General features: G+C 37.4%; 1 protein-coding gene across 2 annotated transcripts in view; it reads left to right on the forward strand.

Moving 5' to 3' along the window:
* LOC124615439 (rho-associated protein kinase 2) overlaps positions 1-15,418 on the forward strand; it is a 209,116-nt gene that overhangs the window by 35,818 nt on the left and 157,880 nt on the right. For both annotated transcript variants that reach the window (XM_047143326.1, XM_047143327.1), the window contains exons 5-11: positions 1,934-1,993; positions 2,100-2,235; positions 2,311-2,428; positions 2,505-2,589; positions 2,978-3,261; positions 3,743-3,834; positions 9,919-10,078. In XM_047143326.1, coding sequence (XP_046999282.1) covers positions 1,934-1,993; positions 2,100-2,235; positions 2,311-2,428; positions 2,505-2,589; positions 2,978-3,261; positions 3,743-3,834; positions 9,919-10,078 — 935 coding nt within the window. The remainder of the gene's footprint in view (positions 1-1,933; positions 1,994-2,099; positions 2,236-2,310; positions 2,429-2,504; positions 2,590-2,977; positions 3,262-3,742; positions 3,835-9,918; positions 10,079-15,418) is intronic.

Genomic DNA, 15,418 nt, shown 5'->3' on the forward strand with positions numbered 1-15,418 from the left:
GCATGGATTTTGAAAAAGATGATCGTGTGAAACCCAGCTTGCGCTATTCATCCACGAGACTCAGAGGGCCATAGACACAGGTTCCCAGGTAGATGCCGTGTTTCTTGACTTTCGCAAGGCATTCAATACAGTTCCCCACAGTCGTTTAATGAACGAAGAGCATATGGACTATCAGACCAATTGTGTGATTGGATTGAAGAGTTCCTGGATAACAGAATGCAGCACATCATTCTCAATGGAGAGGAGTCTTCCGAAGTAAGAGTGATTTCAGGTGTGCCGCAGGGGAGTGTCTTAGGACCGTTGCTATTCACAATATACATAAATGACCTTGTGGATAACATCGGAAGTTCACGGAGGCTTTTTGCGGATGATGCTGTAGTATATCGAGAGGTTGTAACAATGGAAAATTGTACTGAAATGCTGGAGGATCTGCAACAAATTGACGCATGGTGCAGGGAATGGCAATTGAATCTCAATGTAGACAAATGTAATGTGCTGCGAATACATAGAAAGAAGGATCCTTTATCGTTTAGCTACAATATAGCAGGTCAGCAACTGGAAGCAGTTAATTCCATTAATTATCTGGGGGTAGGCATTAGGAGTAATTTAAAATGAAATGATCATATAAAGTTGATCGTCAACAAAGCAGATGCCAGACTGAGATTAGTTGGAAATGCAATCGGAAAACAAAGGAAGTAGGACTACACTTCTTCGCCCACTGCTTGAATGTTGCTCACCAGTGTGGGATCCGTGCCAGATGGGGTTGATAGAAGAGATAGAGAAGATCCAACGGAGAGCAGCGCGCTTAGTTACAGGATCATTTAGTAATCGCGAAAGTGTTACGGAGATGATAGATAAACTCCAGTGGAAGACTGTGCTGGAGAGATGCTCAGTAGCTCGGTACGGGCTTTTGTTGAAGTTTCGAGAACATACCTTCACTGAGGAGTCAAGCAGTATATTGCTCCCTCCTATGTATGTCTCGCGAAGAGACGATGAGGATAAAATCGGAGAGATTAGAGCCCGCACAGAGGCATACCGACAGTCTTTCTTTCCACGAACAATACAAGGCTGAAATAGAAGAGAGAACCAATAGAGTTACTCAAAGTACCCTCCGCCACACACCGTCAGGTGGCTTGCAGAGTATGGATGTAGATGTAGATGACCAATAATGAAATTGAAACTTTCTGGCAGATTAAAACTGTGTGCTGAACCCGAACCCGAGCTTGAGTCTTGGTCTGGCACACAGTTTTAATCTGCCAGGAAGTTTCATAACAGCACACACTCCACTGCAGATTGAAAATTTCGTTCAAGAATGAAATTTTCTGATGATGTGGAAAAGACAAAAATTTTTGAAATTTACATATTGACGAGAACATTGTGAAAATTAACAAAATATTTGTAAATGAACGTCATTGTGCTGACGTAGTTTTTTATTGCTGTATAATAATAATAATAATAATAATAATAATAATAATAATAATAATACTGTACAGTCAATAGACGGTTTTCGATATATCCCTTTTTTTCCGATTACCTCCCAAAATCATGAGTAATGAACACACACTTTTCTCTCAATGAAAAGATAGTTGAATTGTCCTACCTGTTATATGTGTGTGTAGTCCATGGCAGGCGCCAGTAGTGCCAATATAGGCACTTACTGTTTCATTTTACCTGAACAGTGGAGCTGTACCCTCAGGTAGTCTCCATCTCTAGTGACCACGTTCTCAATAAGGCATTAAACCCTGATCCTTCTCCTTCCCTCCAAAAATATTTTTTACTAAACCTTTTAAGTGGTTTCCTAACAGACACGCTCTGTTTTCTAAGAAACCCACTAACAAACCGGTCATCCATTATCCTTTCCTGTTATTCTATGTTTCATATGAACGTGTAATCTTTCTATTGTAATATGTTCTGAATGCTGATATTGTTGCAGGTACGGCATAGATCTACTCAAAAAGTGTATGCAATGAAGCTATTAAGCAAGTTTGAAATGGTATGTTATCAAAGATACTGCATTCTCATGTTACATTGAATCTGTCATAAGATTGTTTTTAATACAGTATAAATATTAAAGCAGTACTTTTCTTAACCATTTCTAGATTAAACGGTCAGACTCAGCATTCTTCTGGGAAGAACGCGATATAATGGCCCATGCTAACTCCGAATGGATAGTGCAGCTGCATTTTGCATTTCAAGATGCTAAATATCTGTACATGGTTATGGATTACATGCCTGGTATGTCATGCAGCAAACCTCACATTATGTACTAAATTCAAGAGATAACTGTTAATTTTGATTATTGGTTTACAGGTGGTGATCTTGTTAACCTTATGTCCAACTATGATGTGCCTGAAAAATGGGCAAAATTTTATTGTGCTGAAGTTGTTTTAGCTTTAGATGCCATTCACTCAATGGGTTTTGTTCATAGGTGAGTGTTCTTTGAAATATTTTTGTGTAGCAGTCATTTATTCAGAAATATATTCTGAAATATTCTTTGTTTTCAGAGATGTGAAACCAGATAATATGCTCCTGGACAAGCATGGTCACCTCAAGTTAGCAGATTTTGGTACTTGCATGAGGATGGATGATGTAAGGAGATAATTAATACACATGTAAAAATAACTGTTCCTATGAATACTTTATGCCAGTGTATTGTTATTTCAAATCAGTTTGACATTAACACCACCAGTGGACATTAATTGACATTATTTCAGAAGAATTTTAAAATGCTTCAAAAATTGATTGATTGAAGTCATGTGTCAGTGCTAATATTAAAATGCTTCAAAAATTGATTAATTGAAGGCCATGTGTCAGTGCTCTTTTTTCCCCTATTGTGAAGTCTTTTTCTACTGTTATGAAGTAAAGAAATGACCTGATATATCCCAGAAATGTTACTGGTTATTACTGTAATAAATTTTTGGTATGTGCATTTTGAGACTACAGTTCCAGACCAGCCACTCATAATTTCTGTTCACAGGATGGTCTAGTGCGGTCAGATACAGCCGTAGGTACTCCTGATTACATATCACCAGAGGTGCTACAGTCCCAAGGTGGAGAAGGTGTATATGGTCGTGAGTGTGATTGGTGGAGTGTGGGTGTCTTCCTTTATGAAATGTTAGTTGGAGACACTCCATTTTATGCTGATAGCCTTGTTGGTACATACAGCAAGATCATGGATCATCGCAATTCACTTCATTTTCCAACAGATGTAGAAATTAGTCAAGACGCTAAAGCCTTAATTTGTGGCTTTCTCACGGACAGGTAATAACAAAAACATTTTAATGTGTTCATGGCATAAAGACTGTTCCATAAAATTTCAGGCATGCAGCCGCATAAATTCAGCTTCTTCTTCTAATATTTCGGCTGAATACCATCCAGCCATCTTCAGAGTGAGCCAAGATGACTAATGCTCCAGCACTTGCTCCGTCCTTTTAAACTTGAGGACCAAACCACTGCGTATGCGGCGAAAGATACACGAGGCGCCAGAGACGTTGATAGGCGGCAAAGAGGTGTAACGTATACGTGCCTTGAAAATGGCTGGACAGTATTCAGCCAAAATATTAGAAGAAGAAGTTGAATTTATGCGCCTGCATACCCAAAATTTTATAGAACAATAACAAAAACAGTTTTATTAGAGGAAATGAATATGTTATACCTCCTCTTTTCTTAAATATATGTAAGGTAGATAACTTACTGTATTTTATCCCTTCTGTATTATGGATTGCACTGTTCACTTTTTCAGAACAAGGCGCCTAGGAAGAAATGGAGTTGAAGAAATAAAATCTCATCCATTCTTCCAGAACGACCAGTGGACATTTGATAATTTACGAGACTGTAAGTTTGTTTATTGTATCGTTGAGCTTGGCACATACCTGTAGTACTCTTTCTGTGGGATTGTATTTGAAAAATTGTGGGATAAAGTTGCTAAATGTGACAAGAACTAAGGAATAGTTTCTTCAGGAAGCTCTACCTGAAATACCTGCTTAGAAAGAATTATATTGCCTCTAGAAGGTAAATAGCTGAGCCTAAGCAGTAAGAAAAAACTTTAATACCAAAATTTCATATTTGGGAAAGACCCTCTAAACTGGTAGAGGTGGGCTAGTTTCTTGATGTTTCAGATATTCTTAGTGGCTGATGGGAATTATCCCCATGAACCATAGGTCTAGATGAGATGGGGTGGCTTGTGTATTGCAACAATACAGATAATTGACCCATAGCTGCAGCGAACTGGAAAGGTATCTAGACTGCAGCTAACTGGAGGGGTGTCTTTAGAGAGACCAGACTAATGTATGGGTTCTGAAGAGAGGCTACAGTACTCTTAGAAATTACAAAGGAATCAGTCATGATGATTGACTGATCCGGTCTGTAATGTTTGTTAACAGAGGCTTGCTTTGTTGGTACTGCAGTATGACTGAAATTAAGGAGAAACTATAGTTGCTATATTTCTTGAAGACATGGAATGGTACTATTTGGTTTAATGATGATGGCATCTTTCTAGGTAAAATATTGTAGAGTTTAAATATTCACCCTTTTGGATCTCTGAGTGGGAATTAATCTGCATGGTGTCATTAGATATAAAAGAAAAATAAACTGGCATTTTAAATTTGGGAGTGTAGTATTTGGCCTCCTTCATTGTTAGGTAAGTTAGATAACATGAAAAACGTGAAAAGAAAATTGGATGGATTGAAGTTCGATGTTGTGGAAATTATTGACGTAGAGCAGCAGGAAGAACAGGCTTTCCAGTTGTGCGAGTATAGGGTTATGAACCCAAAATTCAGTAGGTCCAATGCATGGAGCAGTGTAAATAATGAACAAGAAAACAGGAAATTGGGTGAACTATCATGAACAGTATAGTCAAGTTGGACACAAAGACATGATCCTCATGTTATTGCAAGCACGCATGGAGATGATGACAGTTTTGAGACAAAGGATGTCTGTTAAGAGAGAGAAAATGTTTGTCGAAGAGACAAAAATTTAATTCTGATGCAGGTTTGAATTCCATGTCAAGAGAAGAGAAAGGATGGGAAACACGGGAGGATATGGACTGGAAGAAATGGACAAAAAGAAAACCTGCCTAATAGTATCTTGCACAGAGTATGAATTACCTTTGCAAACACTTGGTTTAAGAATAGTGGAAGTATGTTGCATACATGACAAGAGACTTGAAGTCAAGAAGGTTTCAAATGGATTATGTAATGATAAGACAAAAATTTATATATATTTAGGTTGAAAACTGAAAAACATTTCCAGAGATGCGTGTGCACTGTGCCTATAGTTTATTGGTTATGACATGCATACTAAAGCTGAAGAAATTTCAGGAAGGTAGGTAATGAAGGTGGTTAGTCGTAGATAATTTGAAACAACCAAAATGGTTGACAGCTTCAAAGAGAGCATAGGGATTGACTGATTGAAGAAGGGGAGAGGAATTCAGTGCTAGTGAAATGAGTAACTTTGAGATGTAGGCACTAGAGAAGAAACTGAGCAAAAGACAATGTTCAGCAGAAATCCTTGGATTACTTAGAAGATATGAAATGTGACTGGTGAATAAAAAAAGGAAAAAAAAATGCAGCAAATGAAATACCCAAAATTAAATATAAATCTCCAGAAAGCGGTATTGACAGGAAGTGCAAGCTGGGAATAAAGAAATAGCTACAGAACGAATGCAAAGATTTTTAGATATGAATGACTGTAGGAAAGGTAGGTGCTGTGTTTAGGAAAATTAAAGAAACCCTTGGAGAAGAGAGAAGCAATTAAACGTGCACTAAGAGCTCGAGTGGCAAGTCTATTCTAAATAGAGAAGCAGAAACTGGGAAGTGGAAGGGGTATATAGAGGGGCTGTTCAAGGAAAAATAAATCGTACCGTTATTATGGAAAGAGAGGAGGAAGTGGATGAAAGTGTGATGTGCGCTGAGATACTGCAAGAATAATTTCTCAGACACATGAAATGTTATATGTTGGGGCAAGACACTTTGGGTAGACAACATTCTGTCTGAATGATTATGATCCTTGAGAGAATCAGCCATGACAAAACTGTTCCATCTGGTTTACAGGACATATGAGAAGGAAAAGCACCCCAGAATTTAAGAAAAATGTGAGAACACCAATACCAAAGATGGCAGATGCTGACTGGTGTATACTGATCTGTCAGTTTAATATGTTGTGGTTGTAAAATACTAACACAAACTATATACAAAAGAATGGAACAACTGGTACAAGCCCATCTCGGGGAAGATCACTTTGTGTAGAAAGGTCGAACACACACACATATTCATTCACAGAAGCAAGCACACCTCATGCACACATGACCTCCATCACTGGCAGCTTGGTCCGGAATGCAAATGCCACGTAGAACACAAGTAGCAAACTAGAGAGGGTGGGGAAGGGATATCAGTAAAGGGAGGGGACTGGGAGAGAGAACAATGCTCTGTGGCGAAGCATGCAGGGACTAGACTGCCAACAGACGCAGCATTGGGTGGCTGTGGATCAGGGAGGAGAGGAGGGAGAGTTGTGGTCATCATTCACCATAATGCACTGTTTGTACTATGACATTTACAAAAGGCTAACTGATATTTATTGTAATAAGTTGAATTTGCCTAAGTGTTCAGTGATTTAGTTATTAAAATGTATTCCTGAGCTTTGGATGTGATGGGTAATGTGTTGATTGGTTGGTAATCCCAAGGCTACTGTGAGTTTTTGGTCTTAAGATAGGTCAGACTATGAGTCCTTTCCATGGAGTTGGAGATGTTACAGTCGTGAGAGAAAAATTAAATGCATCTGCTAAGACAACACTAAGCTATTGGAAACATTCTTGATTACGATTATCCTGATACCAACATTGCCCATCACAACGGTACAAATTCTCATTACTGCTTTTCTATTTGTATTTATTGTTATGTGTTTTAGGTGGAAAATTTTGTGGTTAGTTATTTAGTCTGGGACTTCTTGTGGGAGATAGTCCTTTGCTGCAGGTGGCTGACTGATGCTGAGAAAAATTCATTCAGTCCATCAGCTAAGGCCTGAAAGCAGTTTCTGATTTTGCCTTCACAACACCCAAGCTACGGGGATTCTTCTGCAGAGTTGTGGGTGTTATATCGCTGTACACATATTAAGAAATTTGTCTGATTTTGACATTGCAAACTCATTGCTTTACGCAGTCTCACAGTTTTACATTTTTGTTGTAACATTCGGGTTTTGGATTTGCCTTGAAATGTCTATGAGCAGCAGTGTTGCTGTCTGTCATTTGATGTAATCAGTTGTCAGCTAGGGAGCAGAAGTTTTTCTTACATAGAATGTACATACAGGAGCATATTTGTCGTAGAGAACAATGATTTGATGGATTTTTGCCAATAGCTATGGGCTCTGATTATTTGATGCTACTAGTTTTCTGTCGGGAGCATCATGATCCTTACGTTTGATGTTTCTACAAGTTACATGATGTAATGTGAACTTCAGGGGCTGCGGGAAGTAGACCAGGAATATTACGTCACATGCTGAGAAGCCTGGAGCTCAAGTTTGACCTATATCTCTTCCTTTGTCAATCTTTGTTTTGTTATGGGTACATCTAAATACTATGTGCCGTATGCTGTTGGGACTATAAAGGAAGAATGTGCAAGTTGTTGGAAGTAAACAGCCTTCTTAGATTTATTATGGAGGGGTGTGTCAACAATTCTGTGTTTGTGTCTCCCATTACGATGGTGTGTTCATATTGACCCTGAAAGGCAGTCATTGAGCTGAGTTTTGGCTTGTAGACAACACCAGTTAAGCACTTCTGACTCTGTATACTTATTTCAATAAACATGAATTCAGCCTACCTTCTTTTGGCAGAGTTCAATGTGATTAAAGGTTCGAGTTTGAGGTTAGATTGTATGTATCCCCCACTGAGCTTGTTTGGCTTGCACATCCTAAGAAATGTATATGCTGGGAGATGAAGTGATTCAGAGGAGATGTGTAGTGTTAGCTACATTTTGGAGAGGAGGATTACATGAAAGTTTAGTTGAAAGAGAAGGCTGAAATATGCAGATAAGGATTGGACCATAAGTGCACTATTAACAGTTCTGCCACATGATACCAGATGGCTTTCAGGAGGCGTCTACCTATGGAGAGGGACAGTGACTGACATTTCTGGGAAGTGACATAGCTCAGGAGTGACCAAGACTTTACATGCCCAGGTGGTTCACAATTTCAATCATGGAAGGAGAAGATATTGCAAAGTTAAGATTTTCAGAGGTTGCAGCTGTATGGGAAATATTTTTTAAGTAGTAACGGAAAGTAATAAATTTGGGAAATGTATAAAAGTTCAGGGAGAAGAAATAAAAAAATCAAGCTGTTCATACACTATTTTTGTCAGAGATGGCAAAGGACTTGGAAGGTCAATTAATAGAATGGAAAGATTTTTGAAAAGAAGTTACATAGTGGATATCAACAAAAGTAAAACAAAGATAATGGAATGTAGTTGAATCAAATCAGATGATGATAAGGGAATTGGACAACAGAATGAGACACTGAAAGTAGTAGTATAATTTTCTTATTTGGACAGAAAAAGTATTAAGTATATTGTAAAAGGAAGGACCACTGCCTTTATTTAAGTGTTGGCAGCTCAGAACAAAGTTTTGTGAAGGCAACACAATGTAGTGATTTCATACAAAGCAACAGAAGTAATTGTTTTCGTGCACTACTCAATTGACTGGTTTTGGCTTCGAAAATTATTACTCATATTAGTTGCTAATTGTGTGCTGTAAACTGACTTTTATGTGGAAAAGGATATAGAGCTGCTCAGATTCATCAGAACTTATTTATAGTTTATGGGTCTACAGTAACGATCAAGAAGATACTGCTGACCATGTTGAGCATCATAGCTGATTGACACTAATATCATTGATTAACAAAAACTGCTGTAGCTCTGTTATTAAACAGCTTTCATTCTTAGGACACAGCAAGACCACTTGCATCAATATAGTGACAAAGCTCAGCAACGTGATGATCTTAAAAAAGAAAAAAAGAAAGAAAGAAGAAAAAGTGTAATATAATAGATCTGTGGTGGTTTTCATTAATCATTGATATTAGAATAAAAGAAACATTAGGTAGTATTATTGAGGTATTAATAGTCTCTGTACAAATGTGCATGATAAAGAGAGGAATGGCAGGTCTATTATTCAGACTTATTAAATTGTCCGCTGGCCGGTGTGGCCGAGCGGTTCTAGGTGCTTCAGTCTGGAGCCGTGCAACCGCTATGGTCGCAGGTTCGAATCCTGCCTCGGGCATGGATGTGTGTGATGTCCTTAGGTTAGTTAGGTTTAAGCAGTTCTTCATCTAGGCGACTGATGACCTCAGATGTTAAGTACCATAGTGCTCAGAGCCATTTGAACCATTTGAATTAAATCGTCCAACATGTGTACCAAAGCTTGCAGTCTAATTATTGACAATTAGCACTCAGGTTGATGGATTCTATCATTAACACAACTCTCACAGAAAACTCTGATATTGCAAACTGTTTGCAAGATTTGGCATAATCTTTGTCCATGACAATGTGCATCTATGTTTTCTGTCAATACAAAGGATAAGTTTCACATTTCTGCTGGAAACTTTTGGAGCACCCACCCTGCAATGCTGGCCTTGCTTACAATATGTGCTTTACAGAAATATCATATGCCTCTTCAACAGAAATTCTAAGATTCAGCATGTCATTGTCTTGTTGTTATTTTTATAATAGTGCCCTCCACCTTTTTGACAATGAATGATTCTGAAAGTTAACTTTCCTTATCACAGTTCTGGATGGCATTAATAAAGATGTTAGTAAATGTTGTACAGAATACTGTAAAAAGATATGCGTAGCAAAAATGCTGATATTTATGGCTGTACATGTTATGGCTGTACATGCAGTTTTTCCTTCACTTAAGCAGCTATTAAATATTTCTGCAGGTGTTCCACCAGTTGTTCCAGAACTAATGGGTGATGATGATACAAGTAATTTTGATGATGTAGATAAAGATGAAAGTCCAGAAGAAAATTTCGCTACGCCAAAAACTTTTGCAGGAAACCATTTGCCGTTTGTGGGTTTCACATACTCAAGGGATTATCAGTAAGTAATACATTTCATTAAAAGCTTCATTTACTTTATAAGGGTCATTGTAAAAGAGAAGTAAAGAATGTTTTGATCTGACAAGCTACGCTGTTCTCCTTCCACCTTTGCCTCTATGTCATCGTTGCTATCAGTATGATGCTAATAGTGAACAGGAATGGTCCTTTACTGTTAATAAGTGTGAGAAAATTAATGATCCCATAAAGTGTGTGCTTCATAGAGTATTTTTGAATGCAAAAACAACCGCCCTATCAAAATTTACAGACATATAACTGAAGTTTTTGGAATGTGATGAATGAAGCAATAGTTGGAAAACGGTGTACCATTTTTAATGGCAGTAGCGGACTAATGACTATTCATGATGAATGATCAGGGCTAATGACTATTCATGATGAATGATCAGGACTAATGAATATTCATGATGAATAATCAGTCTAGTCTTCAGCTATGACTGACAAACTCGAATCAAAATCTGAGGGGGGGAAAAAAGTTAAACAAGACAGGCATTTCATTATTGATGAATTGAGCTTGTTATTGCCTGAAGTTTCATGATCAGTTCATTATTGGTGGTTAGTGGTGATTTGTGCTTCTGAAAAATGTATGCCAGGTGGGTTCTCATACTTTTTACTTATCAACACAAGAAACAAATGAGAACTGCACTGACATTTATCGCTCGATACAACAATAATCGCTAGGAGTTTTCGAACTACTGTTTTTCTGGTGAATAAACTTGTGTTTTGCCTAAAAGTCCAGGAAGAAAGGGCCAGTGAGTTGAATGGCATAATTCACAATCCACAACAAAAGGAAAGAAAAAAGAGCTGAACAAATTCTGGGTACCAAAAAGTTATAGCCACAGTGTTCTGGGATTGAAATGGCTTCCTACTCATTGACTTTATGCCTAGAGGAGGGGACTCCATAAACGTAGTGGTCTACTGTCGGACTCTTCCCAGACTACACCATGCCATTCAAAGCAGACATCATGAATTGTTGTCTAGTGACTTTGTGCTTCTTCATGACATGCTTGCCTGCATTCTGCTGAATTGATGAAGAATTTTCTGTAGCAGTTTAAGTGGAAAGTTTTTGAACATCTGCTTTATAGACTGGATTTGGCCCTGAGTGATCTCCATGTGTTTCCCATAGTCAAACTTCTTTTTTTGTGAAAAAATGCTGTGGAAATGACAACAAACTGAAACACGATGTTAGTGCCTTGTTCAGCAACTTTGCAGCATGCAAGTATGCTGAAGGCATAGAGAAGTGCTACAACAAATGTTCAGATTTCTATGCCTAGTATGTAGAAAAATAGCAAAGATATAAAAATATGTTGTAAAACAAGTTTTCTTTCACTAACTTGAATAAAAATGTCTGGAGAAACAAATTTTCTCTACTTTTTAACAATATGTAATATTAAGAATTAAACATGTTTTGGTATGCAACCCACAAAGTTAAAAAGTTAAACTTAACTGATGACACACACCATTTCCAGTACTTAATCGTAGAAATAGCAACATTGTAACAAGTAGTAAGCACCACCACCACCACCAACAACAACAACCATTTGACATCCATTGCTGGATAAAGATCTCATCTAGACTTTTCCATGCATTATTGTATTCTGCTGTACATATCTGTATCACTCTTGCACATCATCTACCCATCTTTGATTGTATCTGTCTTTTTCTACTGCTTGGAATCCAATGAAGAACTTCCTTGTTCCATCTACCCTCCATTCGCCTAATAATACCCAATACGTATTTCTCAATTGCTCACTGAGCAGCTCTTAGTTTTCGAATGGGTTTTGCATTATAAGTCCATGATATGGTTTTGTAAACTATATTTAGTTTACCAAGAGCACTCCACTCTTTTGTTTATATCTTTTTTACTGTCCATTTGTTTGGCTTTTACTAATTTAACAACAAAAAACTCATCAATTGGTTCTGTGACATAATTTTTGATTTGTACTAATTTCTTTTCAGTATGTTGATTGAAAAATCTTTTAGTCTCCTTGTAATTTATTTCCAGGTTACTTTCATGTCTTCCATTTCTTGCCAAATTTTTTTATGCACTAGATGCAAACAGTATCATGTCATCGTCAAAACAAATACGGGTTGGTTATTTTCCATTAACATGAATTCCTTTTTTCTATTGCCATTCCAAGGATTTGACTATTTGCTGCTGGGATCGTGAGAGTAGTTCGACCATTTGAAATCTCCTTGCGTGACTCTGCGTTCAGTAAACTAGGTGGAAAGAGAGTATCTCAAGGAGTAACTTGATACATTTAGCTCTGGATGCAAATATGCTGAGGAACTGGCTCAAGTTTAGAAGAACAGTTGACCGAGCATTTGATATGTATGTGTCTAGTAGGACAGTTCATGGTGGGAGGGACCATCCATGACGTACAGTAATTGTAAAGAAACTTCTAAAGAAATAATGGCTACTGCATGTTGTTGTTGTTGCTGTCTTCAGTCCTGAGACTGGTTTGATGCAGCTCTCCATGCTACTGTATCCTGTGCAAGCTTCTTCATCTCCCAGTACTTACTGCAACCTACATCCTTCTGAATCTGCTTAGTGTATTCATCTCTTGGTCTCCCTCTACGATTTTTACCCTCCACACTGCCCTCCAATACTAAATTGGTGATCCCTCGATGTCTCAGAACATGTCCTACCAACTGATCCCTTCATCTAGTCAAGTTGTGCCACAAGCTCCTCTTCTCTCCAATTCTATACAATACCTCCTCATTAGTTATGTGATCTACTCTTCTAATTTTTAGCATTCTTCTGTAGCACCACATTTCGAAAGCTTCTATTCTCTTCTTGTCCAAACTATTTATCGTCCATGTTTCACTTCCATACATGGCTACACTCCATACAAATACTTTCAGAAATGACTTCCTGACACTTAAATCTATACTCGATTTTAACAAATTTCTCTTCTTCAGAAACGCTTTCCTTGCCATTGCCAGTCTACATTTTATATTCTCTCTACTTCGACCATCATAATTTATTTTGCTCCCCAAATAGCAAAGCTCCTTTACTACTTTAAGTGTCTCATTTCCTAATCTAATTCCCTCAGCATCACCAGACTGCATAAGATGTGTAAAACAAAACTTCACACTTCACATACAGAGATGCCAAATAGTCATGAAAGATACAGGAACTGAAATTGAGAACAACAAAGCAAAAGTAGAAATGCTGAATTCAAATTTCAGATGTTCCTTTACAAAGGAAGATACTGGAGTACTGCACCTCTGCAAAGATCAGTGATATAAATATTAATGACTGTGGCCTTAAGAAACTTCTAAAACTGAACAAGAAGAAAGCACAGATGATGTGCATCTACAAGAAAGATAACAGAAATGAGCCACAAATCTATCATCCAGTATTATTGACATCAATCTGTTGTAAAATCTTAGAATATATTCAAACTCAAACATTATGAGATATCTCAAAGAGAACGACTTCCTGCATGTCAAACAACATTGATTCCGAGAACTTTGGTGATGCAAAACCAAAATTGTGATTTTCTTAAATTTCATCGAAAGTCATAAATCTAAGCAGTCAGGTAGAAGCATCTGACTCATCACTACACCTACGCATGTTATTGAAAGTTTGATCTTATAGGGTATTAAGCAAACTTTGTGACTGCTTGAGGATTTTTTGGTAGGGAGGATGTGGCTAATTACCTTTGATGGATAGTCATAGACTGATGTACAAGTAATTCCAGGTGTGTCCTGAGGGAGTGTATTGGGACTCTTGCTTTCTATGTTATATATTAATAACATGGCGGACATATTAATATGACCTCCAGACTTTCTGGTAGATGATGAAGTTTTCTATTATGAAGTGATACTTGAATACAGCTGCACAAATAACCAGTTAGATGTTGATAAAATGTTAGAGTGGTCCAAAGATTGACAACTTGCTTTAAATGTCCAGACATGTAAATATGTTATCTTCACAAAATGTACAAAGGTTACGTACTACAACTACAATATTAATTAGTCCAAAGTAATTTAACTTACACAAATATCTGGGTGTAATCATTAGTATGGATGCAACATCCAGTGATCCCATAGGCTCGATTGTTGGTAAAGCACATGGAGCACTTCTGTTCACTTGTAGGACAGTGGTAAAATGCTGTCAGCCTACAAAGGTGCAACCCATCCTAGAATATCACAGATGTGGATCCTTTACTAAACAGAATAATATGATATTGAGTGGCAGTCATAAAATTTTAATCACCACTCCCTAAAAGTTGGAAAGTTACGTAATCAATTTTTTTTGTACCTTTGCAAGTATATATCTACATTCCAGGTACACACTGAAATTTGTTCTCCGTTGTACCATAGCAAGTTGCAAGAGGAGCTAAAACAAAATGGCGCATACCATCTCCACATCAATTTAATGCACCATTTGGGTTTAGTTACTCAGATAGGTGCTGTGATGAAGCGACATAGCTGTGTACCAAGGACTACAGACATGTACCTCCAAACAAACAAGAAATTAGTTATGTAACCTAATTTTTTAGGTGGTGATTAAAGTTGTATTGACTTGTCTTTGTTTACAAACGTTGACAGGTTTGTTTGACTTGTAGGGGAATGTTACAGAAATGCTGGAAAAACTGATGTGGCAGATGCATGAAGATAGGGAAGAACTATACAACATTATTGGGATTAAACAGTGATCACTCAGTTAAGTAAAAATGGTAAAAACAGTCTCAATTGCACAGTCATTTATTAAAAATATGACCGGTTTCAATCACTAGTAGTTGACCATCTTCAGGTAGTACACTGTAAAGATAAAAATTAAAAGTGCCGATTTACCTAGGGAAGTCAGAAAACCTGAAAAAAATATGGGTTAAAATGATGTATCATTACCCATCCAGCTGCTGCTGCTGCTGATGATGATTACTGGAACAGCTGTGCTGACCCCAGTCACAAAGCTACTGCTGATGGTTAAACAACCATGGGTTAAATAGAGTGAAAGAGGGTGTGCATAAGCCACATCACATCCATGTCAACCAATGAGAAGCAATTTACGTGTTGTATGTTAAGATTTGAACCTACATTTTTACGAATGTATCGGGATTCGTAAAAATATAGGAATTTTAACATCCCATGAATATTGTATGTATTAAAACCAGTTTTATAAACATTAAATATGAAGTCAACGTTACAGGTTAAACTGTAACTCAGAACACCATTGGGAACAATAGTTTGCATTATGAAGGCGATGTTTCCATAGCAACTGCTTTTAAGTAATATTATATATTTGTAATTGAATAGGATGTAAAAATAATTCTGTATTAAATACACCAATGTTCACATTAGTGTAATTTGTTTG

Source organism: Schistocerca americana, chromosome 5 (assembly GCF_021461395.2).
Source record: "Schistocerca americana isolate TAMUIC-IGC-003095 chromosome 5, iqSchAmer2.1, whole genome shotgun sequence".
In the NCBI taxonomy this organism is placed as follows: domain Eukaryota; kingdom Metazoa; phylum Arthropoda; class Insecta; order Orthoptera; family Acrididae; genus Schistocerca; species Schistocerca americana.